We start from the raw sequence: 27,682 nt of genomic DNA, 5'->3' as shown, positions 1-27,682 counted from the left end.
TCTGCCTGGGCTGGTGGGAGGGTCTGCCTGGGCTGGTGGGGGGATCTGCCTGGGCTGGTGGGGGGGGTCTGCCTGGGCTGGTGGGAGGGTCTGCTGGCCACTGTGGCCCTGTGGGAGGGTCTGCCTGGGCTGCTGGGAGGGTCTGCCTGGTTGCCTCCCTCCTCTAGATTTCTAGCTATGCTGGGAACCATGGGAGAGGGGCTTTGGCTAATTATGGCCAGTTTTGTTTCCAAGCACAGTGCATTTGAAAAACATTAAAGGCAAACAATAAGCTCTTATTAGGACAGGGCGCTCTCCATCTCATTCTAACCACAGTATCCAGCAGTGGCCCTCTCTCCTGCCCTTCCCTCTTTTGCCTCCTTCCTCACCTCTATCCCTCTCTCCTTTCTTTTCCTCTGCTCCTCCTTCCCTCCTCTCCCTCGGCTCCTGTAGTCTAGTGTGGCCTAGAACTAAGGAGCAAAGGATGACCTTGATTCTCCCGCCAGAGCCAGGATTCCAGGAGATCGGCACTATGCCTGATTTATGGAGTACTGAGGATCAAACCCGGAGCTCCTTACATGCTAGTCAAGCACTCTGCAAACTGAGCCACCATAGCCTCAAACAATGTACTCCATGCTTTTAAATTGCTTTCAGTTTTTCATACTTAGCAATGGAATACATAAGGACTAGGATGTGAACAAGAGTTCTGCCACTACTCCAGGTTCTTGCTCTCAGGGCTTCCTTCCAAGGAGTGGATCTCTATGAACAGCATGATGTTTCTGTGGGTACTGTACCTGTACTGGCCTTGTCACCTTCTCCTCCCCTTCTATTTGTTTCTGCTTTTATCAAATAAGAGGGAAAAACCAAAGAGCCACAATAAGTGGTTACAGTAGGATCAAATTAGCAAGGTTTGATCAAGGGCCTGCAGAGAACCCCCACCCTAACAGCCTGGATGGTAGGTGAGAGCTCGAACAGAAGAGGAGCGGGGAGTTTCCTTGCACTTAGTATCAAATCTCAAGGGGTGAGAGGTGAAGCTGCCCGTCCTGTTAAAAACAGTCCTGTGAAGCGCTCCCGGGCTACAACTCACTTTCAGGATGCTATCTTATGTTTGCTCAAGGGCATCAGTCTTTCACCTCACTCTACACTGCTCCTAGTTTCATGGAGGAACAGGACGGTAAGTTTGTGCAAATCAGTATTTGCTTACCATGGATTATCAGTAAACAAGTACTATTTGTCTTGTTTGATACAATAAATACTGAGAACCTGCACAGACGTTTAATGAGATGGGAACAAGAAAGATATGAAAGGGACATGTGTATAAGAGCCAAAGAAAGGAAGACAAACCACAATACCTGATGTGCATTATATCAGGGACGTACAAACCAGGCATCTGAGGAAATGGCTGTTGGCTTCCACAAGCCTTGTAAAGCCTAGAATCACACCCTGCTGCCATTGGGTGAACAAGTTAGCTTGTGCTCATACTGACATCTTCAGCCCTGGGCGTCGTCAACAGAATTTCATTTGGTGCCTTAACAGAACAGCCCATTACCAATGGAAGGTGAAAAGGCGCTTGATTCAAACAGAATGTTAAACATGACACAGGAGAAACTTCCTTAATGTTAACTAGAGTTTTGGTGTTTTAAACAATTTGTAGCTGTGATAAACAACTGCATATTTTTAAAGATGCACTTAACTTTTGGAGATAGATTTTGAAATATTTAGGGAAGAATTACATAATACCAGGATGTGCCTCAAAATGATACAAGAGAGAAGGAAATGCCTGGGAGAATAGGGGACAAAATTTGACCACGTGTTGAAAATTATTAAAGCTACATGGTACCTCCCTATGAATTATTCATCGGGATAGCCTCCTAGATTCCCTAAAACAATACAGAAGTGTGCTCTAGCTGTTGACTGACCACCAGAACTAGAGGGTAAGGGTCTACTGATGAGGACACCATATGCTTTGGTCACGGAACTTAAGACCTTCTTCCTCGCTGGCTCACAGTACCCGAGTGCTATACATGCTGCTGGGGAGAACTGCCATCAATGGTCTTACAAAGTTATGGACCCTGTGTGTAAAGTCATGAGGCAGCCAGGCAAGGGGAGTTCACTGGAGCAGTAGTGGCAGGCAACCAAGTGCTTTCTGGGTGGACCTGAGGCCCACTCCACAGGAAGGGATTCATACCTAGTGTTGTAAAGCCAAACACTGCTATCTGGGGAGGTCTCAGGCCATAGTGGTCACTATAGCTGTGGACATGATGTGCCTGTCAATTGCCTTCTAAATAACTATGCTTATGCCCACAGAATAATGCTCCTGTTAAACTTTGGTCAGAGAAGTTTTTTTTCTTTTTGCAGTATCAGCGGTGTCTGCAGAGCCTCATAACTGGTCAAAAGCACTAAGAACAAGTAAATGTCGAGTGCTCAGCCATCAGTGGGACATCTAGCTGATCCGTTCCTAGGCTAAGGCAACATTGTGGATGCAGGGGTAAAAAGAATGTACGAAACAAGGGAGCCTTGTAGTGGCAGAGCATGCCTTTAATGCTGGTACTCAGGAGGCCGAGGCAGAGGGATCTCTGTGAGTTCAAGGCCAGCCAGCCTGATCTATAGAGTGAGTTCCAGGATGACCAGCACTACACAAAGAAACCCTGTCTCAAAAAAAAAAAAAAAAAACAAAGCAACAACAAACTTTATTGAACTTTTTATGTGTGCATGCACACATGGATGTACCACAGCATACATGTGGAGCTCAGAGGGCAACTCAGAGTCAGTTTTCTCCTCCCATATGGGCCCCGGGATTGAACTAAGGTTGTCAGGGTTGGTGGCAAATGCGGTGTTGCTGCTAGGGTGATTTTTTTAAAAAATTTTATGTATATGAGTGTTATGCTTGAACCTGTGTCTGTGCAATGTGTGTCTCATGCCCTCAGAGGTCAGAGGGTGTTGGATCTCCTGGAGCTTCATAGGGATACTTTTTCTTTACCTCTTTCTTTTTTAAAAATAAGTGTGTATGTGTGTGTGTATATAAGAGAGAGAGAGAGAGAGAGAGAGAGAGAGAGAGAGAGAGAGAGAGAGACCATGTAAGCACCAGGAATTGAACCTGGTCCTCTGAAAGAATGTTACCTGTTAAGCCATCTCTTCAGCTCCCTAGATTCACCCCCCCACACACATACACACGGTTTCTCTCTGTAGACCTGGCTAATCCTGAACTCAGTGACCCACCTATCTCTGTCTTCCAAGAGCTAGGATTAAAGATCAACACCACCCAGCCCTAGATTGTTTTATATATCACACTGATTTCATTTATATAAGTCCATTTGCAAATGCAAAACATTTCTGAGGAGACACTTTGCTACCTCACTTTCGGAGCTTCCCCTTCTCATGACTACCATGTGAACGGCCGTATCGGCAGTTCATTTTCTCTATGTGGAAACAACCATTCATTAGCAGTTACTGAGGAACTGTTGCAACACTCACAGGTGCTGCCTTAACAAACAGTCATGGAAAGCAGTCTCGTCTGAAGCCCAAGTGCAAGGCTTCCTTTAACACAGACGCCAGGCTTCAGCACGCAAGGCCAGTCTGTTTATAGAGGAAGGTGTAGTCGGACTTTGGCTACTTTCTGGGGCTTTTTTCTGTCCCTGTCCACCCTTTCAACCTCATAACATTAGATAAGAGAGAAAAAGGGATAGAGAGGGAAGGAAGTGATCTCTCAATAAGGTCAGGGGTCAGAAAGGAGGTACTGCTATCCCACACTACTTCTTGCTGACTGAGGATACTGAAATAGAGTTCCTTGGGGCAGGTTTAATCTTCCCCATCAGGATATCTAATTTCTTCTAGTTGTTTCTTCTTTGCACATGACTCCCTAACAAACCATAACAGCAACCAACAGCAACTAACAAACCACCACCAACACCCCCACTGCCCCCCCCAACCCCCCCCCAACAACCAACCCCGCCTCTCAGAGCCCTAGCGGTTATCCGCTCTCAAAAGTCCCCAGAATTCCAAAGTCACACAATTGCAGAAGCTATCTGCACCAGGCAAAATGGCATCTCTCTTAGAGCCCGAAGCAAATCATAGTCAGCTGCTGTGGACTGTCTGAAGCAGCCCCATTCCTCCTAGGATTAAAATGAAAAGATATTCTTATCTGTGTTTTTTAAAGAAAACAAAATTCTCACTACAGAGATAGGCCTCCACTCCACTCCCACAATCCTACAGGGATTCCATTTCCCTGTGTCACCCTCACCACCAGTGTGTACCAATGATCAGTCACCCTCATTTCTATGTCTCAGCTTTCTAATAAAATCTTTTCCTGCTATTGATCATTTATTCATTTTCTTTCTCTTATTTCCTGTGGCTTTTGTTTTGTTTTGTTTTGTTTTGTTTGTTTTTTAAAGAAAGGGTCTCCTATGTAGCCCTTGACGGAACTTGCTCTGTAGACCAGGCTGGCATGGAGCTCGAGATCTGCCTGCTTCTGCCACTGAGCACTGTGAAGGTCCTCACGCCCCGCTTTTGTTAAAGAGATTTTAGTAATTCACCATACTCTAGAGATAAGTGTGTTAGCTCTAAGTTTAAAGTAGCAACTTTCTCATTTTTTTGTTCTGCAATGAATAATAATCATAAACTTAAAAAAAGGTTTTGGAGAGATGGTTTTACTGTGTAGGGATGTTTGGTCTGCACTGACTGGGTGCCATTTTCCTGCAGTGCTGCAGAGGCTGCTACTGGACATCAGATCCTCTGGTGGGAGTTACAGACGGTTGTGAGCTACCATGTGGGTGCTGGGATTAGAACCCCAGTCCTCTGCAAGAGCAGTCAGTGGTCTTAACAGCTGGGCCCATAGAGAACCATAAGTTTTAATACAGTTCAATTTGTCCATTATGTTCCCTTCTCTTTGAAGAAATATCATTAAATGTATTTTAAGACCAGTGAAATGACTCAGCAGGTAACAGCAAGCCCTTCCTAAGCAAGCCTCACTGCCGAGCCTGACCTATAACCCACTGTAGGAGTGAAATTATTTTCTCTCTGACCTACACACACACACACACACACACACACACACGCACACACACACTACACTCACAGGCACATTCATACACTTACATACTCACACACTTTTTTCTTTCTCACACATAACACACACACACACACACACACACACACACACACACACACACACACACATGTCCTAATTTTCTCTGTAAAGTTTTCAAGTTTCTCCATTCACAATTCTTTTAAAATACATATTTTTAAATTTTATTTATATGAGTACATAGTAGCTGAATTCAGACACACCAGAAGAGGGCATTGGATCCCATTACAGATGGTTGTGAGCCGCCATGTGGTTGCTGGGAATTGAACTCAGGACCTCTGGAAGAGCAGTCAGTGCTCTTAACCACTGAGCCATCTCTCCAGCCCCACTCACAATTCTTAATACATATTTAGTGTTTCTAATGAGGAAGAGCCCAATTCCTCTGTCCTTTTACCACAGCCCAGTCCCATGTTTAAGGTGTGGTGCCTCTTGAGTGACTGGGATTGTCAGTGGCTACGTTTCTGAGCATGAATGGGCCTGTTGTCAGGCTCCTCACCAGTTACACTGGCTTGTTCTCCACCCTTTATCAGTTCAGCAATGTCTTAATTACAACTTTAAAACCACCTGTGGTATAGTTAAACAAGTTCTTCTGCTCTGGTTTTTATGATGTGCTGGCAGCTCTCAGTCTTTGGCTGTCCTTGTAAGTTTTACAAACTGTCAGGGTTTACTGACATGCCCTGTAAGACGCTGACGCCTTTCTGACAGTGAGCTCTTGTTGGAGAGGAGGGAAGACACTGAGGGAATCCCCATCTTCTTGCTGGTCCCTTGATATATGAATGGTGTTCCAGTGGGTTTTAGCATAGTTCCCTTCTTCAGATGGCTGTCTCCTTCCACTTCTATTTAAAAGTGTTTTCCCTTATTTAATCAGGAATAGATTTTGAGCTAAAGCTGTTTTCTGCAGTGACTAATATGAATGTGCCCTAAAGCCTCTTTCTCTCCCTCCCTCCATCCCTTCCTCTCTTGGTCTTTTGTAGCCAGGCTGGCCTGGTAGTGGCCACGGATGACCTTGAACTTCTGACTCTTCTACCTTCACCTCCTGAGTGTTTGAATTATGGTGAACATCGTGTCGGGCGGGCATCCAAGGCCTCGTGTGTGCCAAGCAAGCACTGGCTGAGTTATACCCCTAGTCCTGGACTCCCTGCCCTTCAGTCTTTAATATTCATGGCCTTGATCCTTAGGATGTTAGAGGCCACTATCGTTACAGCCTTTCTCACTTTCAGAATCGAGTCACTTCTTTGGCGGCAGGAACACCAGGGAAGCAATGCTTGCTCCGAGGCTGTTCTTGTTGCCCCTTGTCCAATGTCATCTAATTTATACAGTGTTATATAGTGTAGAAATATTATTTTTATTTCTGTGTATGTCTGCGGTGTTCACATGCATGATGGTGCCCTTAGAGGCCAGAAGAGGGGGGTCATGGGTACAGTCAGGTCTTCTGCAAGAGCAGGAAACATCCTTAACCAGTAAGCATCTTTCTAGCCCTTAGTTTACCCTATTCTAAGCACACTAACTTTGATAAAGTTAGAGGGCTTCTAATATTCTCTTTGCACAAGTCATTCTTTTTTCCTTCTAAACTAAAAAGTCTCTTAGGAGGAGACAGTCTAAAGCTAAGAAAACACATTATTTTGCTTTATTGTCATCAATGATTCTTTTAGTTGTGGAGTGGGCAAGAGGCTGGTTGTTCAGATGGGGGTCTTGGTATATTCAGGATGGCAAAAAAGGCTTGCTATGTAGGCAAGGATGAGTTTGAACTCTTGACCTTCCTGCCTCTGCCTCCCAACTACTGAGATTACAGACACACACCACCTTATCTGCCACATCTGATTTTTGTTTCGATTTTTTATGATTATGCTTCACTGATTTAGTGGGGAGAGGCACAGTCATGCCCATGGCATATGTGGAGGTCAGAGGACAACATTCAGAAGTCAGTTCTCTCTCTCCACCATGTGGGTTGCAGGGCTCCAACTCAGGTTGACAGGTTTTGTGTGACAGGCGCCTTAACTGAGCCATTTGAAAGGCCCTGACTCATCTACTAGTGTCACAGGGTGATGATGGCTTCCTTTCCTGTCGTCCTCCGTGTACACTAGCTGGAATCATCCTATAGGTAGAGCTGCGCAGTCCCCTTGTTTACTACTTTTCAGTTTTACACAAGCAAAGCATAAGATATATGAAATTTGCATTGTTTTTACATGTGTCTAGGGACTGAACATTCATCCTTTCGTGTGTATGGATTCATAGATATTCCTCACTGTGCATGTGTGTGCGTGCACACGCGCATGTGCGCATTCATGTGTGTACTCATAGACACTGTTATGCAGGATCCAGTCTACTCCACTCTTGTAACTGTAATTGTTTTAGTGCCCAAATTTGGCTACTAGACACTTCTTCCGATTGGCTTGTGTCCTTTTGATATGCCTGCATAATTTTAGTTATTCATGCTTTCTGGCACAAAACATTTCCACTACATCTAACAAAAACATGACTTCATTCCACAGTATACTTGCCCAACCCTTTCCTAGAATATACATACAATTTCAGAATTATTAGCACATGCTGCTGGGGACAAATGTACATGCAAGAGTGCAATAACGGCAGACTCTTCCTTTCCTCTTTAGCCTTATGGTACGCAGGCAAAGTTCCCTCTTCCAAACTCGGTCTCTTTTGGAAAAAGGCGCTGCCAAGCCCAATGACCCGGGACTCAAACATGGTGGAAGAAAAACTAACTCCCTCAGCTTGTTCTCTGCACAAATGCATGCTGTGACATGAACATGCCCACAACACATACACACATGCACACACAAAATAAAATGTTGTTCTCTGGGTTCAATTCCCAGTCCCACATGCAGCTCACAACTGTTTGTAACTTCAGTTCCAGGGATCTGACGCCCTTAAACAGACGAAGAAATACACACATGCAGGCAAGACACGAATGCACAGAGAATAAGATAAAATACTATTGGGTTGGGGATTTATCTCAGTGGTAGAGCACTTGCCTAGCAAGCGCAAGGCCCTGGGTTTGGTCCCCAGCTCCGAAAAAAAAGAATAAAATAATTTTAAAAGGGGTGGAAGGCTGGAACAATGGCTCAGCAGTTAAGAGCACTGACTGCTTTTCCAGAGGTCCTGAGTTCAATTCTCAGCAACCACATGGTGGCTCACAGCCGTCTGTAATGGGATCCGATGCCCTCATGTATGTCTGAAGACTGCTACAGTGTATCTATATACAACTGGTCTTTTTCTTCTCAGCAGTTTTTAGTCAAACTTGGTTAATGTGTTAGTATTCTGCATAGAGTTTATTCCTACCACACTAATACACATGCCTGGTAGAAATTGGTTCAGCAGGAGAACAGTCTTGGTGTGTTGTGTGTGTGCTGTTCATATGTGTATGCATACACACATACAGATCCAGAGGGGCATGGCTGGGTGTCTTCCTCTTATCATTCCCCACCCTATTCTCTGAAATGTAATCTCTCTAGGTCCCAGATCCACACTTTTTAAAAATGACAGTCAAGCTCTGTAAGTGGCCATTGAGAGTAATGCCTGTACCACACCCCAGGCTGTTAGGAAGATGAAGGCATTTCAAAGCCCCGTGAGACCCTCCTCCCATCCATGACATCATCGTCAAGGGAGCAAGCAATAGCAGGTGCTGCTGAAGGAGCAGGGACAACAAGAAAGGCTTTCACAAGTCACAACTTAAATGGATTTGTCATCAGAATCTGCAGTAAGGGAAATGTTACTACAAAGAGCAAAATGATTCCATATTTGAGCCTGAAGATGCAGAGAAGAAAGCATAAAAATAGGAAACTGTCAACCCGACCATGTAAGTTATACTAACACAGGGTTGACACACACCTACATAAGGAAGATGCTGGCACCGTTAGCACTCGAGTGGGGAGAACACTCTGAGCCTAAGAATAAACACAAACTAGACTAGGCCCTGGTAAGTCACACACACATGAAGAGGGGCAACTCAACAAGAAAACAGAGCGAGTTCTATGAACCTAATATGAAGTGCCTTAATGATGCTTTAAAAGAACCAGCCAGCAGTATGGGTCAGTGGAAAAAGCCTAAACCTAACGACTTTAATTCAATCCCCAGGACCCACGGGGGAAGGAGACAACCAACCCCCAAAGCTGTCTCGGGCCTCCATCTAGACACACACAACATGAAATTAAAAATGTAAAAATAAATTAAAGAGGATTGGAGAGATGGCTTGGTGGTTAAGAGCTCTGACTGCTCTTCCAGAGGTCATGAGTTCAATTCCCAGCAACCACATGGTGGCTCACAACCATCTGTAATGAGATCTGGTGCCCTCTTCTGGCCTGCAGTCACATATGCAGGCAGAATGCTGTACATAAAATAAATAAATAAATCTTTAAAAAAAAATTAAAGAAACAGATATACCCACAGTTATTATAGCTGGTTTTAGCTACTTTGTGGATTCTTCTTTTTCCACTCTTTATTCCCTGGTTTAACCCCTTATCACTAGATAGGAGAGAAAGAATACAGGGGAAAGGGAGGGAGAGAGAGGGAGGAGAGGGGGGAGAGGGAGAAGAGGGGGTAAGAAGGAGAGAGAGATTGATTCCTGACTCTAACTTCTCTCTTCTTGTTTCTTCTTTGAGTATGACTGTTGGTATTCTGTCTAAGCTCCACCCCCACAGTTACCTGGCAGCAGCCAGGTATGCTCTGCCCCACAGTTGCATGGCAACAGCCAGCTGTGCCTGACTATATAAGGGGCTGCTTGCCCCCCTCCTTTTCCTCTTACCCTCTCTCTTACCCCCACCTCTTACCCCCTCTTACTCTTTGTTGTTCTCTGTTCTTGCCCCCTTCCCCTTCCCAACCATGTGCCCATGGCCGGCCGCCTTTCCTCTCTTCTTCTTTTTTCTCATTAAACCTCTCTACGTGGAACCATGGTGTCTTGATGTTTTCTGTCCGGGCAGGGCTGAGATTTGAAACCCTAACAATGACTACTAACAAGCTGCAACCTGAATGACCAACGACCTCCAATACTGCCTCTGGGCCTAGCATTTATATACCCTCTGAAAAGTTCCCAGAATTCCATGTCACATACTCTGCAGCTGCCTATCTGCTGGAGCACGAGGCAAACCAGAGCCAGCTGCTGTGGACGGCCTAAAGCAGCCCTACATCCCTACACCTGGGATTAAAACTAAAGCAGATTCTTATAGTACTGTGTTTTTGAAGAAACCAAAATTCCAGAATTCTCACTACAAATCATACTTGGAAATTTAAACATACACCCCTCAAAACTGTTAAACTAGGCGCATGTCAAAAGACCAAAATATGATATGTAGACCTGAAGGAGGCAGGTTCACTCTTGACCTACTGGATACTACACCCGGCAACTACAGAATGTATGTTTTTCAAAGTCAAACACTTAATGTGTGCTGCTATTTAAACCAAATCAAATACATTTTAAAGGAGCAAAATACTACTGAGCAGTGTCTCTGACCATCCTCTAATTACACTAACAACTTCAAATGCGCCTGTGTGGCTGTAAGTTAAGGAATATGCATCACTAACACACGGCATAGAGAAGTTATCGTAGTAGAAACTATAACATATTTTCACCCATAGTGAAAAAAGCATATATTGTCTTGTCTGAAAAGCTACAGTTGTTCCTAGAGGCAAATTTGTGCCATCAACATGCTTCCGATGAACAGAAACGCACAGCGGCTGTTCCTAATGAACTACGGTAGACATAGGCAGGATTAGTCATGCGTGGTGGCCTGTGCCTTTGATTTCAGCAGTTAGGGTCATCAGTTTGAGGCTGACCTGGTGATGTGGGTTGCCTTGGTGCTGCACCAATGAGGAGTGGATCACCTACTCAGGTGATTTCATGTGAACTTTCCCCCCATTCTAACCGGTGAAAAAAAGGCTAGAGCCTGTGATTGGGCATTGGAAGGAAGAGGTGGGGCTGGAGGTTTTAGAGAAGGGAGGAAGGGAAAAGAGAGGAAAAGGAGGAAAGAAGATGGAGCAGAACCACATGGCCTAGAGAAGCAGTAAATACCAAGGGCTCCCAGAGCTGGGAGTAGATGAGTGTAGTGGTAGATCTGCCCAGTCTAAGCAGGGAGCTTTTAAACATAGTAACTGACTTGTGTGTTTTTTGCACGGGCCTACTGGGGTTGGAGATTTACTACAACAACCTGGACTACACACTGAATTAAAGGCCAGTCTAGGGTATAAAAAGTCCATGGATGTGTTTGTTTAAAAATCAAAAGAAAAACAGGAAAAGCAGCAGATGCTTCAGAGTCCAGAAATAAGCTGTTCTGGTGGATGGGTGCTTCACCATAAAAACAACGTATAAAGGGCACTGGCTGCTCTTCTCGAGGGCCTAGCATGCACATGGCTGCTCATTCCAGTTCCAGGGGACCTGATGCCCTCTTCTGTCCACCATGGGCACCAGGCATGTATGTGGTACACACATGTTGTATGTTCAGGCAAAATAGTCATACACAGAAAACAAAAATTCTTTAGGAAAAGAACATAAAAGGAATGAATGAAAGAAAACAAGGGATTAGGGAAGGAATAAAAGAGGGAAAGGAAGGAAAGGGACAGACGGAGAGGGGAGGAGGGAAGGGGAGAGCAGGGCATGGGGAAGAGGAAATGGGGAGAAGTGGCTGGGAAAAACAAAGCAGGAGGGTAGGAAGGAGCTTTCAGAGGGAATCCATGTCACTGATGGGTTTTAGCATGGAAATAAGATGAAACTGGTGACACGTTTTCAGCTCGTTGTTTTTAAAAGAGTTATGTTTACTTTTGATTATAAGTCTGTGTGTGCATGCATAGAAAGGTGCCCTTGGAGGCCAGAGGAAGGCAAGCTGCCTACTGTGGGTGCTGGAAAGCAACCTTGTCCTCTGCAGGCGCTGACTCTACCTGAGCTGCTTCTCCTCTCCGGTCCCTGATTGATTCTTTTATTTAATACTGGGAGTTGAGCCTAGGGGCTCTCACAAGCTAGGCAAGCACTCTACCACCGAGATAAACTCCCAACCCAAAGGAATATTTTCAGTATCAGTTGAACTTTGCAACTGGGTGTGGTAGCCCATACCAGGAATTATAGCCCTTGGGAGGCTGAGGCAGGAGGATCGTAAGTTCCAGGGTAGCCTGGGCTACATAATGATACTTTGTCTCAAATATTATCAACAATTTGGCTATTTTGTGCTGTGGATGCAAATAATCCTCAAGTTGAGGTAACTCAAGACGGGAGAGTCCTTTGTCATCTCACAGGTCAGCTGGGAATTTGCTGCCCCTCTTGAGCTCTTGGCTGGGCCAAGAGCAGCTATGGCTTTTGTCCCTGTGGCTTCTTTGTTCAGGGCCCAAACTGAAAGAGCAACCTCTATCTGGGACTCGCTTCTCCAGTCCTGCTATCAAAAGACAAAGAGCAAGAAGTGGGCAGAGTTCACTATGATGCTCTCAGTTGCACCTCACACGAAGTACACGTCGATCCATCCACCTACCGCTGCCTGGGAAAGTGGGTAGGACAACTCTCAGCCTGCTGGGATGGAGGTATTTCTTCTCCAGAAGCATCTCTGCTAATCACACAATGCCAGGCAGCCATAAGCAATCTCTTTGGAGGGAGGAGTGAATACTTGAGACTATCAGTACGGAACCACTCCCCAGCCAGCTTTGGTGAATCAGCAAACCCTTGATAGGAAGTTGTTAGATTGCTTTACAAGGAAAGAACTTATGGTCTTGGCCCGCTTTTCACATAGATGTAGATGCTCTCATGTGGGATCAAGTTTATACCAGAAAATTTTAAAACGCATTTTTGTTTGTTTGTTTTTGAGACAGGGTTTTTCTGTGTAGCCTTGGTTGTTCTAGAACTCACTTTGTAGACCAAACTGGCCTTGAAATCATTGAGATCCACCTGCCTCTGCCTTCCAGATGCTAGAATTAAAGAATAAAAAAAAATTTAGAAATAGTATCTAAACTTTGGGGGGAGGGAGAGTCTCTCTGCAATGTAGCCCTGGCCTGGAACTGATTGGCCTCAAACTCATAGAGATCTGCCTGCTTCTGCTTCCCAAGTGCTGGGATCAAAGGTGTGGACCACCATGCCTGGCCTAAGAAATATTCTTAACTAATTAAGTTAGTGTGTGTGGGGGGGGGCAGTATATTTATGTCACAGCACACAAGCAGAGATCAGAGAACCACTTATAGGCATCACTTCTCTCCTTCCACCATGTGTGTTGGGAACTTAACTGAAGCCATTTGGCCTAGTGAAAGTACCTTTACCAGGAGGGCTGCCTGCCCACCTGAGCTTTTAGATGATTGACAGCAGGTAAAGGCTCCTTGGATTTTTAAATCTTTTGTCAGTGATGGTTTTCACAGATTTGTTCCCATTTGTGGTCACATGTATGGCACAGAGTTAGTTATTACACCTTTGTGTTGTAACATCCCACTTGTATACAAAGGTTTGCTGAGAGTCTGCGCTCCTGGTCCCTCAGGTACTCAGGTTTGCAGCAGCATCTGCAGTGACCGTCCCTTTCTCTCTCACACACTGCTACATCTCTCACGTTCTCTTTCTCCTCCTTCCTTTAGTATTTATTTTGTTTTTATGTGTACAGATGTACTGCTTGCATGTGTTGGTGTGCTACTGCATGTGCACCTCAGGCCCACAGAGTCCAGAAGAGGGCATTGGCTCTCCTGGAATTGGACCTATAGAGCGTTGTGAGCTACCATGGAGGAGCTGGGAAGAGCAGTCAGAATTCTTAAACAGTGAGCCGTTTTCCTGCCTGCCCCCATTTCTTTCTTAAACTACATGTATTTATTCTGTATGTATGTGGGCACATGCTCAGATGTGTTCTAAGGGCAACCCATCATGTGGGTACCAGGGATTGAACTCAGATTGTCAGGATGGCCTTCACCTGCGAAGCCATCTGGCTGGCCCTCTCTTTTCCACTTTAACTTATTCGTTCCTTTAAAAGCAGATTACGGTGGCCATTCATGGAAATGTATTGAGATTTGCTTTATGGTTCCATATAGACTTGTCTCAGTTAAAGGTTTCTGTTTCTGTGATAAACACCATTTCCAAAAGCAACTCGAGGAGGAAAGGGTTTATTTTGCTTACACTTTAATAACAAGTCCTTTACTGAAGGAAGCTAGACCAGGAACATGGAGGCGGGAGCTAATAATGCAGATGCCATGGAGGATCGCTCCTTACTGACTTGTTCTTCCTAGCTTGTCCAGTCTGCTTTCTTATAGCAGTAGCACCACCAACCCAGAGGTTTCTCTGTGCGCACACACTGAGCTGGGCCCTACCACATCAACCATCAGTCAAGTAAATGTCCCTCAGGCTTGTCCACAGGCCAATCTGGTGGAGGCATTTTCTGAACTGAGATGCCCTCTTCCAGAATGACTAGCTGGTATCATGTTGGCATAAAACTAGCCAGCCATAGACCATGTAGTAAATGTTATTTTCACACTTTTAAAAATGTGTGCTTCTTGGGGCTGGAGAGATGGCCCAGCAGTCAAGAGCACTTGCTATTCTTGCAGAAGACTGGGGTTCCATTCCCAGCATCCACATTAGTGGCTCTGTAACCCCCTGTAACTTCAGCTCCAGGGAATCTGGCTACTGTAGGCACTCACATGCACAAATACAAACACATGAAGTGCATATGAATAAAAGTTTAGAAATAAGTATTTTCTAACACGTGTATCTCAGCTTTCTTGTGTGTGGCATCCCAGGAGCATCTGTAGCTCAGGCTGGTGTGTTACTCAGGTCACCTATGTCCCTCCTAACTTTCCTTTTATTCATCTTGTCATTTACTGGAGAGTGCAGAAGGTAGTGTGGCTTGCAATCCTAACTGCCTGGGAGGCTGAGGCAGGAGCATAAAGCTCAAAGTCTGTCTAGGCAACAGAGTGAGTTCAAGGACAACCCTGGCAGTTAATGAGTTTCTGTTTCAAAAGAAAATAAGAGAGTCTGGGGTTATCACTGCAGTAGGGCACATCTCTGGCATAATGAGGCTGGGGGTTCAAATGCAGAACCTCAAAAAAGGGCTGGTGTCTGCTCTGTCTATGACTGTCTGCCAGCTGTTGCTTTGTCATCTTAAGGCTCCTGTTTATAGCGCATCTGATCCCCACAGGATCTCTGTCCTTGTCCTGTGTCTGGATTCCGCCCTGCCTGATAAGAGCGTCGGTTCTCTCCCGGTGACTGACTGCGCTTCCCCTCTCTGCTCCTGTAGAGCTGTCGGGTTTTCAATTAGGCAATTTTCAGTTTTGTAACTGGAGTATTTGAACCATCTATATATTTAAGTGGCCCGTGGAACTTTCTTTTTATTTCTTTTTTATTTTTCACTAAGTAGCCTTGCCTGTCCTGAAACTGTGTAGATCAGTCTGGCCTCAACTGGCTGCTTCTGCCTCCTGAGTGATAGGATTAACTTATTTTTTCAAGGTTATTCCATGTTGTAGATCATCAGTACTTAATTCCTTAAGATGTTATTGCCATTGTGTGTGTGTGTGCATGCACGCACTCATGTGTGGTGTGGAGGGGTGGTGCATGAGCACAGTATGTATTTGGAGACCTGAAGACAACTGTCGAGTTGATTCTTTCCCTTTGGGGCTGACACTCAGGTCCCCAGGCTTGCACAGCATCTTTACCTGCTGAGCCGTCTTGCCAGCCCCCCTTTTCCTTTTTATGAACAAATATTACTCTGTGCTATGGATATGACACAGTTTTGCTCACGTTTCTTTGTAGATGATTGCTTTCCCTTCTATGGACATATGCAGGAGTAGAGCTCCTATGGAATCAGTTGAGGACTGACCAGACTTTTTCCCAAAACACTCCCATGACTCTCTGCCCTACCTCCAGTGTGTATGAAGATTCTATAATTTCTCCAGGGTCTAACTGGTGTTTGTTAACTGATCTTCTGTCTACCCTAGGCGCAGTAAAGTTGTATCTGAATTGAAATTTGATGTATGGTTCTCTGAGAGCTAAAACTTCTGACGTGCCACCTGCACATCTTCCTCAGAGAACCCTCGGCCTGTTTTAATTAGTGTGGGCTTCCACAAGCAAATGTCATTGAGACTCTCTCAGCAGACATTTATTTTCTCATAACTATAGAGGCTGCAAATCCAGGTTCACAGTGTCAGACCGGACAGGGCTGCTGAGGGCACTCCTGGCTTGCAGGTGGTCACAGCAAATGCCCAGCTGTTTTTTATTGTTAATTTACACCCTGAGTCTCCAGTGTCTCTGATCCTATCAGACCAAGGCCTACCCTTACAGCTTCAGTCAGTCTTAGTTACTTCAGCAAAACCCATCTCCAAATAGTGCACATGGAGGGCTAGGGTTTCCACAAGTAAGTCTGACCAAGGGGGGCGTGGTGGGTCACAACTCAGCCCATAAGAATTCCCTTGCTCATTTTAAAAACTGGTAAATTGTCTGCGTTTGCTTTCTGAGCTGTGATAAACACTCTAGCAGAATACACCTTGGGGAGGAAAGGATCTATTTCAGCTAGTACTTCTTGACAATAGCCCATCATTAGGGAAGTCAGAGCAGAAACCCAAGAGCAGGAGCCTGGAGCAGGAATCCCGGAGGAAGGCGGCTTACTGGCTTGTTCATACTCTGCTTTCTTAGCCGAGGTCCAATGGCCTAGGAATGGTGCCACCCATAAGGGGGTAGGCCCTCCCACATCATCAGTCAAGTCAGTTTCTCACAAGTGTAGCCATAGGCCAATCTGATCAGGGAATCCCTCTGGAAAACAGAAGCCAGCTAACATGGTGAGCATATTGACTTGTAGACTTCTTCACATGGGGCCTTTCTTATCCTCAAGGGACTATTGTCTGCCTCTTTGTCTCCCTCCCTCCCCAGCATGAGACAATTCCTAGAGACAGTACAGCTCTCACTTGCCATTGTGCCATTCACGGACCAGAAACTTACCCACAGCCCATCCCCCACCCATATTTTCTCCAACCCCACACACTCAGAGCACTTTCACTGCTCTAAGCACACCAGCATCAGTCAGGAGATAATGCAGGAGAGCCCCCTCACCCCATGTCCACCACAATGACTCATGCCAGCCCATTCTAGCCAACATGATAACACACTAACACACATCTGTATTGCCAGCACTCAGGAGGCTGACACCAGAGGATCTTGTGTTGAAGGACAACGCAGTTTGTGTATTGAGTTCCAAACCAGCACAATAGCAATACCTAAACAAAACCAAACTCCCACCCTAGAACTTCTTACCTTGTCTCTCCTCTTCCTTCCCAAGATGGTACAGTAAAGAGTCTGGCCTGATTTCCCTTCATGCACCAGCCTTCCTGGTGAGCCCTGGGGCTTCACCACATGCCTCCTTGTGGATGGCACGTCCCTTTCATCCATCCAAGTATTACTGAAGGACAATTCTGAGGTCAGGCACATTCACAATGATATGATCACCGATGAATATCTCTGTATCTTGTGACTTAATACTCTAATTCTTAAGAATTTAAATCTCTCTCGATATGAGGACCTACAGTTTTCCTCTCATTTGAAAACATTTCAGCTATCATTTCTTCTACCCTTTCCCTTCCTTTTGGAGTACAAGAACATGTTCCTTTAATGTTGTCCCAACTTCACTCCCTCCCCCCCAGTTCTCTTATTTTTTGTTTAATTTCATTTTGATCCTTATCACCCAATTTAGGTACTTTCTACTGCAGTCTTAAGGAATGTATCATTTCTTCTTTTAGATCTAGAAAGTTCCATTTGGATTGTTGGGTGGGTATTCGGGGGATATCAGCCTAGGGTTTCATGCATGCAAGGCAAGCATAGTCTTTGATTCTTTGGTTGGCTCTGCAAATTCCTCCCTCGACATAGCTTGTCAGCTTGACTGCACACAAAGCCATATGGCAAGAAGGAGACTTGCCACAGATGACATCTGTCCAAGGAACTGCAGTAAGACAGTGAGAATGGAGCCAGCGGCAGCTGCAAGGCTGGCTGCAATGCGGATCCCACCTGTGTGAAAGGGGAAAGAAAGCAAGAGCATCCTGTGTTCTCCGGAGCAGGAGAACCTTCTGGTCCCCGAAGAGCCCGTCAGAGATGAACGCAGGAAGTGTGGCCTCCATGAAAATGTAGTACTGAATGCAGCAGTGAAGCTACCAGAAAACAACTTTCCCCCCAAACTCAGAGGTTCATTTTGGAGGCCCCCAAATAGCCATCAAAATACATCTACTCCCAATTTGGAGAGGGGCATTTCCACAGTTCCCACTACTTTCTTCCTGGGGAGAACTCCGGGGAGAGTCAGCTGATCTCGGCCAGCAGCTCATACACCAGCTGAACCATGGCCCACTGCACTAACTCAGCTGTGCCTTTACAAGATCTCAGGGCAAGGATGATAGTGCAGAAACCTCTATTTCGAAGGCGTCTGACCCTCTTGGCAAGCATATCTTCCCAGTTGGAGGCTGCCTCATGTGTCCATTCAGAATTAATGGAAGTGTGAGGTAACAGCAAGAGACACTGACACGGCTACTTTCTGTTGAGCATACACACCACTCTGTCCTCTTCACACAGGAATGAAGTGCAAACGTAAGGGCTCATTGGAGAGTCAGTTTCGTTGGATAGTGTTTTGCTGGGGCAAACACGTGAAGGAGTGTTTTCCTAAGTGGATACAGTTGAAAGACTAAGGCAGACTCATGAAGGGATGTTTTGCTGAAGCAGACACAGGTGAAAAGGATCTTCTGGTAAAGCAAGAATGTAAAAGGACACGTGATGAATTCTTTGCTAAGGACACATGTATTGGTTCGCCTTTCGTTGCTTAGTTGAGCTGCATTTGTTGGGACTCCATAGAGAGAAACGCACCAAAAAACTTCTTGGTGTGCCGCAGCCTTTTGTGTTGCTTCTGTGGACTTGGGCTGATTGGCAGAGTGGTGTCAGTCGAGACAGACGCACGTTCCTGAAGCAAGTGAGACACGTGCTGAGGCAAGACCCGAGGAGGACACGTGACATTTGGAGGGTATAAGCAGAACTCGATGGACAGTGATGGAGGCTGAGCTGGGCTTGCTTATAGCTGGGCTGTGGAACGTTGTGGGTCTCAAGCCTTTGCTGATCTTCGCTTCACTAAGGGAAGGCATCCCTCCTGGTCCCTCCTGCTGCTGACTCATACTGAGGCCTGGCTGTCCCTGCTAGGCAGTGCCGCCAATGTCAATCCGAATGTGCAATTCGGACTCTACGGTCCTGGTGCTGATGTAACCCTGATGGAGCTGCTACTGCTGACCTGTGAAGAACTACACTGCCAATTTCCAGACAACACAGACAGGAGCTGCTCCAAAAGAACCTTTAAACAGGTCCACTCCCCAACCCAACCCCCGTATCCTTTCTTTCCCACTACCTCTGGGGGTGGTGGGCTAAAAAGGGAAGTTAAAGCGTTTAAGAACCATCATTAAAAGTAGACTTTGAAAAAAATTAAAGGTACACAGTAGTCCTGCCCTGTCCTGCTGACCACAGCAGCCTGACCTTATTCTGTCAGAATGGTGGCTTCCTTCCTGTCTGCTAGTCTCTGGACACAGGAAATGCCTTGGCAGTTGTAACTTTTAACTGGGACTCTTGCTACAACTTGACAGGAGCATGCCTGTTTTTGAGATGAGGAATTCCATGTCTCCAAAGCTCAGGATTATAGGAATAGGAACACAATACACTCTAAGTGGGGTGTTAGCCCCTATGTTAGGAGCGATGGTCATTGGAACTACTTCTGGTTCCACGCCTTGACTTTCAGACTCAAGTACCTTGTCTGTTGAATAAATACCCTAAAAGGTCTCTGACTTAGTGTACAGCCCACAGAAGCCCATCATTCTTTGCATTTCCTCTGAGGCTGGCCCAGCATCCCACAAGGCTGGATGCCTTAGAATGGGACTCTGTGTCACAGTACCAGTAGATCCCATGATCAAGAGCCACTCCCCATCTCCTTCACTGTGTAGAGGTCCAGTGTTGTGCGGTGTGTGATTCCACATCTAAGGAGTAATTATAACCCCAGACAAGAATTCACACGCAGTAGACACAGCTACACACAGGCTCTATACTATCAGCATGAGTACGAAATCTGGAGCTCCCCCAGGACGGAGGAGGCTGACGTGCACGACTTGGCTCTTCTCTGGGAAAGCATCAGTGTGTGATGCCATGGTTTTCAAAGCCTACACTACTGTTCAGCAGTGCTTCCTTAGTGGCCATGGTGCTGTCTTCTGTAGTCTCATGTGGAGCACAGCTCTCTGGGCATTTATTCTAGCATGTCTGCTCAGACTCTTTATGCCATCCTCTGCTGTTATAAATGCAGCACAGGTCCTACCCTTTCCTTTCCCCGAGTGTTGAGATCCTTTTCCAAGTTTCTTAGAGCCATCTCAGAGGCAAATCTCCCTTATCTACATCCTGAGAAAATGTGTTAAAAATCAACTAATTATCATGATCTAGGGGTGCATTCTCATCTCTTACTAAACACCCTAAAAAACTAATTCTAAGGGTTCTTTCTTCCCTGGCTCCTGCCACATGAAAGCTACTTCCCTGGATTCTTTTGTTGTCTCTTTTTCCTCATCAGGCCCAGGATGTTTTCAATGAAGCTACACTTGGATTCAACCTAAGTCCTTGACATAGCAGAGCAGAGCAGTAAGAAGTCAGAGCGACTACTAAAGCAAAGGAAACTGAGCCCCTTCAAAAGCCCCAGGAATCAAAAACTGCTGCACCAGCATCCTTGCACACATCCACCGGATGTTCTCATTCTGTGTTTCTGAGTTCTGGGCTTTCCCTCCTCTGGTGTGCTGGGAATTCAGAGCTCTGAAGTTCTACAACTCTAACAGTTACAACTCCCCACTTCTCCACTGCACGGCTGAGTCTGCTCTTCTAAGATTCCGTAAGACCCTGAGGCCACTGGCTTTGCCATCTAGCCTCAACGCCTTTGAGTTTGGCAGTGGAGAGATGACTTGACACTTAAGGAAGCCTGCTACTCTTTGTAGGGACACAGAGTTCAGTTCCCAGCACCCATGCTGGGTGGCTTGAAACCAACTATAACTCCAGATTGAGGGGGTCTGACACCCTCTTCTGGCCTCCAGTGATACCTGCATGCACAGACCCACAAAAATAAATCCTCAGAAGAGCTTTAAGTGTCTTGCCCCTTGGCAAGGGTCAGCACAACTCAGTGACGCTCAGCTCTGTCTCTGTGGGTCTTCTCTCTTTGCTCGCTCAGTCTTTCACAGGCCTCCTCATCACACCCAGCACAGAATTCCTAACACAACACCCTTCAGTCGTCATCTATGAAATACTTAGTTGTTAAGCTCCAGTTTGTGCCAGGATCTATTTATGGCTCATGTGACAATGAGAATGATGTCCATTCTGCCCAACCCAAGGTGTGCCAGCCAATCTTAGACCCAAGCTTAACATTTATTTGTCTTGGCACTATTGTATTGGCCTCCATAGTCTGATAAACAGATTGGAGGAGAGAACCTGCAATTCTGGAGATTTGCCAAGGAAATCTGTGGGAAACAGAAAGCTGTAAGAAAAATTGGGAAGGGGGCTGGGAGGCCAGGTAGAGGCAACGCATTACAAAACACATCTGCCTTTGTTAGGGAAGGAAAAGTGAAAGGGCAAAGACCTGGACTGTGGGCAGTTTTAAGAAGGCTGGCAATGCTGATGAGGACGAGTCCGGCCAAGATCCCGCAGTGCTCCCAAGAACAAGCCTGCCTCGGTATCCCTGGAGCGCTCTCCCTTTGTGAATGCTCTGTCTCAATTCACTGGTGTGGTTCAGCAGCTACCTCTAGGCAGAAGCCCTCTGTGGCTAGAATGCTCATCTCTGTTCCTGAGGCTGGCTCTCCACTCAGTGCCTGAGATTCCAGATGGCTTGTTCCTCAGTTACCAAGTGTCATGTAGTTGCTCCCTCATAGCAGAAACAAAGCTTACTGTTCTCAAGAAAATGTGTTTTCTTAATTTAAGAATACTTTTAGCTTGTTCTCGCCATTCAGTGTTTTGGGAGTTCACTGTTTTGGACTGGCTTCTTAAAGTACAAATTTAGGTCCCTGAATGCTGTGGATTCTGTAAGTGCCCCTGGAGACCTGAGTGCTTAAAGGCTTGGTCTTGCCTGTTGTGCTGGAGGTGTGTGGTTGTGCATTCCCACTAGGTAGAGCCTGATGGGAGGAAATTAACTCACTGGGGGGGGAGGGGAGGTACCTTTGAAAAGGATCTCGGATCCTGAGCCTTCTCCCACCCAGTTCCCTGCCTGCCAGGAGGTACACTTGAGCATGGCAGACAAATGTTCCAAGAAATCCCGAAGTGCGTCTGCTCATCCTGTCTTCACTGAGTTGCAAGCACTTCCTAATTTCTATTCTTTGAACACGTGGATTATTTATCAGTGTACTGGTTAAACTATTTTTATAGCTTGTTATTAATTTCTACCTTAATCCTAATGCAGCCAGAGGAAATTTTCTGAATGTTTTGAAACTTTGATGAAGTTTATTGTCATAAAGCAATTTTTGATAAACTCACCACCTACAGTTAAAAGTGGTGATGTTCTAATCTTGCTTAGACAGTGCTCTGTTGTATCGGGTCTCATCCACCAGCTGCTATTTCAGCCTTGCGTGTTGTTTCTGATTCACATTCACTTGTTTTATGAGCTACCAGGAGAAGTGTGTTTCCTGTAGACTGCTCTGTCACCTTCCAGTTCTATTTCTGCATTCTGTGTTCTGAAATCATGCTATTCAGCAAGCACTAATTTACGATTTAAATCGATGTATTCTTTTGACCCTCTTGGTGGTGATAAAACATCCCTGCTGTCTTCCTCATCATTGCCCTAAGATCTACTGTCAGCTTTCTTCTGGTTCATGTTGGATATTCGATTTCCTCCATTTTTAGATTTTCAACATTCCAGTGCTTTATATGGAAGACTTTTTTGATCGTGGCATAGGGGGTCAACCATTTTTTTCTGTCATGACAATTTACTATCCTAGTATTTACTTGGAGTATTGTAATTACTAATTCAGCTGTGCTCATTCCTGTTATCTTTGATTTGTCAACATTTCGTATAAATAAAATATGTTCACTCTGGAAGCTCAGAGCATATTAGCTGTATTTACCTATTTTTCCTGTGGTCAGGCACATAATTCTGTTCTTTTACTGCCATATTCTTGCATGCTAGAGACTGGATCTAGGAGTCATGTATGCCAGGCACACATTCTACCACCCAGGTACACCCCAGCTCTCCACACACAGTTAAAACCCTCATAACCCTCTTATTCATATGTAATATTTACCCACAATTTCCCCATTTGTTCTTAATTCTTCCCTGAATTTTCAATTTCCCTTTAAGGGACGGGCAATAAGGCTCAGGAGGCAGCATATGTCTGACCCACAAACTCCACTGAATAGGAGTCAACTTCTGCAGTTGTCCCTCTGACAAAGCAGCACTGTAGAACGCACGCGCGCGCGCGCGCACACACACACACACACACACACACACACACACACACACACACACACGTAAAATTAGGGGGCTGGAGAGACGACTCAGTGACTGAGAACATTTGCTGCTCTTACGGAAGCCACACTGGGAAACTCAGCCACCTAACTCCAGCTCCAGGGGACCTTCTTCTAGCCTCCATGGGCACCCCTAGCATGTGGCATATATTCACATGGACATACATAAACACAACTGACCCTTTTTTTGTTTTGTTTTTTGAGACAGGGTTTCTCTGTGTAGCCCACGCTGTCTTAGAACTTCCTCTGTAGACAAGGCTGACCTCAGATTCAGAGATCTGCCTGCCTCTGCCTCCTGAGTGCTGGGATCAAAGGTGTGCTCCACAATCACCTGGTTTAATTTTCTTTTTTAAGTAAAGAAAAAAAACATTAACAAAATGAAAAAAATTAAAAGAACTCCCTGAAGCTTTCCTTAGGGTCAGACTGCTGGTAGCATATTCTCTCTGCTTTTGTTACCTTCCCCTCATCTCTAAGTAACCCTCACTGGATAGAAGCTCTCCACCGGCAGCTCTCTCCTCTGCACTTTGTGCCTGTCTCTGCTGTCTGGCTTTGCAGCTTCTGCTTGTCAGCGCCACAGGGTGTTGTCCGTTTGCTCTCTTGCTTCTTCGGTTCTCTCAGGCGTTACGCTTGCTCTGCAGTCTCACTGCGTGTTCACCTGCTGCGTTTCTGTTTATCTTCCCACTTAGGGTCACAGGTGTATGTCTTAGACTGTCTGTCTGTTAGTCTGGGCGAATTCCTGTGCAGTCCTACTTACATTTACACTAGGAACCAACTTGAAAGGGAAACGGAGGGTGATGCCATTAGTCTAAGAAGCCTAAGCCATGCCATCAGTCTGTCTGTACCCCAGCAGCATCCCTCTCTCAAGTTGTGTGATATCAAGATTAGTATATATTCCTGAGGACTGGGGAACGTGACTCATCATACACGCCCCTGTAATAATCCCCTCTCACTACTGTTCACTGTCAGCTCTTTGTTTGGGTTCTGGTCTGAGGCAGAGTCTTGCATATCCCATGGTGACCATAAACATACTATATATAGCAATGAGGACAACCTTGACTTTCAGATGCTGCTGCCTCTGCCCCCCAGGTACTGAGGGTAAGTATGCACCAGCCACCATGCCATGCTTACTTTTAAAGAATGTCTTGTGTTTTGCCCAGCTGCTTGTTAATTCTGTTTTAAACCACTGAGTTCTAACCTGGAGCATTAATCTCCTGGTTTGTGTTGAGGTTCTCCTTTCGTTAATGTCCCTTTTTGTTTCTGATTTTCATTATTTACTTCTTGGCACATTTAGAAAATATATTTAAATTTTCATATGTATGAGTTATTTTTGTTTCTGGATAGAATACTTTCCTACATGTCTATTACAGCAAAATTAAGCACTGCATTGCTCAAATCCATAGCCATGTTTTGTTTGCTATACATGGCTTTTTTGTTTGTTGTTTCATTTCGACTTGTTTGCTCTGGCAGAGGCAGAGGGGCAAAGGGACAGAGGGGCAGAGGGACAGGGAGCAGAGGGGCAGAGGGAAGAGGAATGGGGTAGAGGGGCAGAGGGCAGAGGAATGGGGTAGAGGGGCAGAGGAATGGGGTAGAGGGGCAGAGGCAGAGCTCCTGAGTTTGAAGTCAGCTTGGGCTACATAATGAGGTCCAGTTGAGCCAGAGCTATGGAGACCCCTTAAAAACCCAACAGCCAACAATCAATCAACCAACCAAAAAAGAATCTCTTACTGCAACAATAGACTTCTCAAGTTCTCCTTGGGCTCACTAAACTTGTCTTTTACACGTTTTGAAAGTATGCTATTAGATACAAGACCTTTTGGGGGGTGTTGAACATACAACTAGGACCTGATACACACTGTGGATCTGACTAGATCTTCAGATTGTTGGCATAAAACTTTTTAGCATTTAAATTAATCCTATAGGCCCCCTTTTATGTATGCTGTTTCATTCAGTGTGCACGTGTGCATGTGTCTGTGGTAATGTGGGGTCAGAGGACAGACGGCAGAAGCCTGTTCTCTTCCCACCATCCATTCCTAGTCAGCTGAGCAGGCTTGGCAGCAAGTCCCCTTACCTATTTTATGGCCTCATTTTTTTCCCCTGATTTTATATAGCTACAAAAAACCTACTTTCTTCAGTATTTGCCCTGTATCTTTTTTTTTCCCCCGGAGCTGAGGACCATTGAACCCAGGGCCTTGCGCTTGCTAGGCGAGCGCTCTACCACTGACCTAATCCCCAACCCCGCCCTGTATCTTTTTAAACAAATGTTTATTTTGTGTTCTAATATTTTATGAATTGTGGCAGCAGTTCTCACTTCCTTACATTTTATATTTATACCTTAGCTAATTATAAAATTCTTATCCCATTTATCTATCTTATTATTTTGTGATTGTGTGTGTGCATGTATGTGTGATGTGTGTGTGTGTGTGCCCATGTGTGTGCATGCGCACATACGTATATCCCGTATGTATGTGAAGGTCAGTAGATGGCTGACCAGAGGGCTCCCAGGAATCAAACTCAGGTTGTAAGTGCCTTTATCTGCTTAAACAACCTGTCAACTCTAGGGAATTTTTTAAAATTACTGACATATTGAAGTTATTTGTCACTGTTTTTGTGTTCATTTTCTATATCCTCTCTTTGGGGAATGTTGATGACTAGTATGGCTGTCAAGCTGACTTGATGGAGTGAGCTTCTTTCTAGAGAAGACCAACCATTAACTCAGGTGATATCCAATAGGCAGGAGACCGACAAAGCAAAAAGGAGAAGTGGGAAGCTGGCAATTGCATGCTTGATCCTTCCTGAGTGGAGGTGGGTTTTGCCACTTCTGTTTCCTATGAATGTTTGGTGCTTCAGCCTCTAAGTACAGATGTGCACCAGCAGCTCCTTGGGACGTCCAGGCATTTGGCCTCAGACTATGGCACATATGTCTCTTGTGCTGAGGTTTCCAGCTTCCTAGAGCCACCAATGTTCCCTGGTTTTCCAGTGTGCAGATGGCCTCTGTGCAGCTCAGCTTCTGCCGATGAGAGCGAAGCTAAGGAGCCTACTCTTAGAACATCCTATCCCGTTTGTTCTGCTTGTCTGGGGACCACTGACTGATACCACAACTGAGCATAATAATGCAGACCTTTATCACACATAAACAACATTTAACAGAAGGCAATTTGAGGCTAGTTGAGAACAAACAAATTAAGAGGTAACTTGTATCACAAAACAGGACGTGAAACAGTTAAAAAAAATAAAAGTGAGAATCTGGAGGAAAAAAGAGATGACTAGGAAAAACTAATATAATTTTCTGGAACCAGAATGTTACAGCAAGAATAAATTAAGTAGGCCTGCTGCTGAAATGGCTATCAGACACTTGGAGACTGAAAAGTATCAAGTTGGTGCCAAGTTTCAAGCCAGGGAGAATCATGGAACTGAGACAAGAGACATCTTCAAAGGGCAGGGTCCACTGCAGTCAAGTAGCTTGGGGAAAATGAACAAACAAAATGATTGCCTCTCACAACCATTCCCCTGACTGCACAAGCAGCAAATGATCACCTCGCTGGCTGGCTGGAGGGAGCTCGCAGAGGGGCAGACTCCGCACAGCTGTACCTATGACACAAATGACCAGCAAAAATAATCAGTCTCAAGAAAGATTACCTAAGTCTTCACCCAGGTCCTGCCACACAACAGAATACCACCCCGCAGGTCCATTCCCAGTCGTCAGTCTCATTTTCCTTAATAAATCTATGTTCACTCTGTTCACTTGTTTGCTTTTCTTACTATTCTTAGGTACAACAAAACACCGAGAAGCCAGTAATGGGGGACAGCTTTGGTGACCATCGATGGTCCAGCATCCAAGCTTCCTGGTTAAGGTGACTAAGAGCTGAGACAGGTCCCTTAGTTACATTCAAGGAATCCACATCAGTTCCACTTTCAAAAACAGGAAAAGCTGGAGGGAAAACATGGTCTAGGATAAAGCAGCCCTGCCTAGACTTGTCTGTGGGACCTCCAGACAGTGAAATGGACATATTAGCAAACATAAGAAAGAGGCTCAGGCTTTGGATGAAGTGGGAGGGAGAACTACAAGGCTGCTCTCGGGACCTGGGAAGTGGTGACCAAGCTAAGCTCCTCACATGGAGACAGGAAGAACAAAGAACTGAAACCTAGTGTTCCAGAAAATGCTGACAGGGAAGCAAGTGGGGAGA

General features: G+C 45.4%; 1 protein-coding gene across 17 annotated transcripts in view; it reads right to left on the bottom strand.

Annotated features, from left to right (window-relative positions):
* Cdkl3 (cyclin-dependent kinase-like 3) overlaps positions 1–27,682 on the bottom strand; it is a 94,785-nt gene that overhangs the window by 11,681 nt on the left and 55,422 nt on the right. For 9 of the 17 annotated variants that reach the window (XM_039086738.2, XM_039086735.2, XM_063269754.1 and 6 more), the window contains one exon: positions 5,203–27,086. The exons of the other annotated variants lie outside the window; for them this stretch is intronic. In XM_039086738.2, the coding sequence (XP_038942666.1) occupies positions 26,901–27,086 (186 nt within the window). In that variant the 3' untranslated portion in view covers positions 5,203–26,900. Of the gene's footprint in view, positions 1–5,202; positions 27,087–27,682 lie in introns of those variants that run through there. 17 annotated transcript variants of the gene reach the window in all.

This window comes from Rattus norvegicus, chromosome 10, assembly GCF_036323735.1.
Source record: "Rattus norvegicus strain BN/NHsdMcwi chromosome 10, GRCr8, whole genome shotgun sequence".
In the NCBI taxonomy this organism is placed as follows: Eukaryota; Metazoa; Chordata; class Mammalia; order Rodentia; family Muridae; genus Rattus; species Rattus norvegicus.
This window is presented reverse-complemented; position numbering and strand designations above follow the sequence as displayed.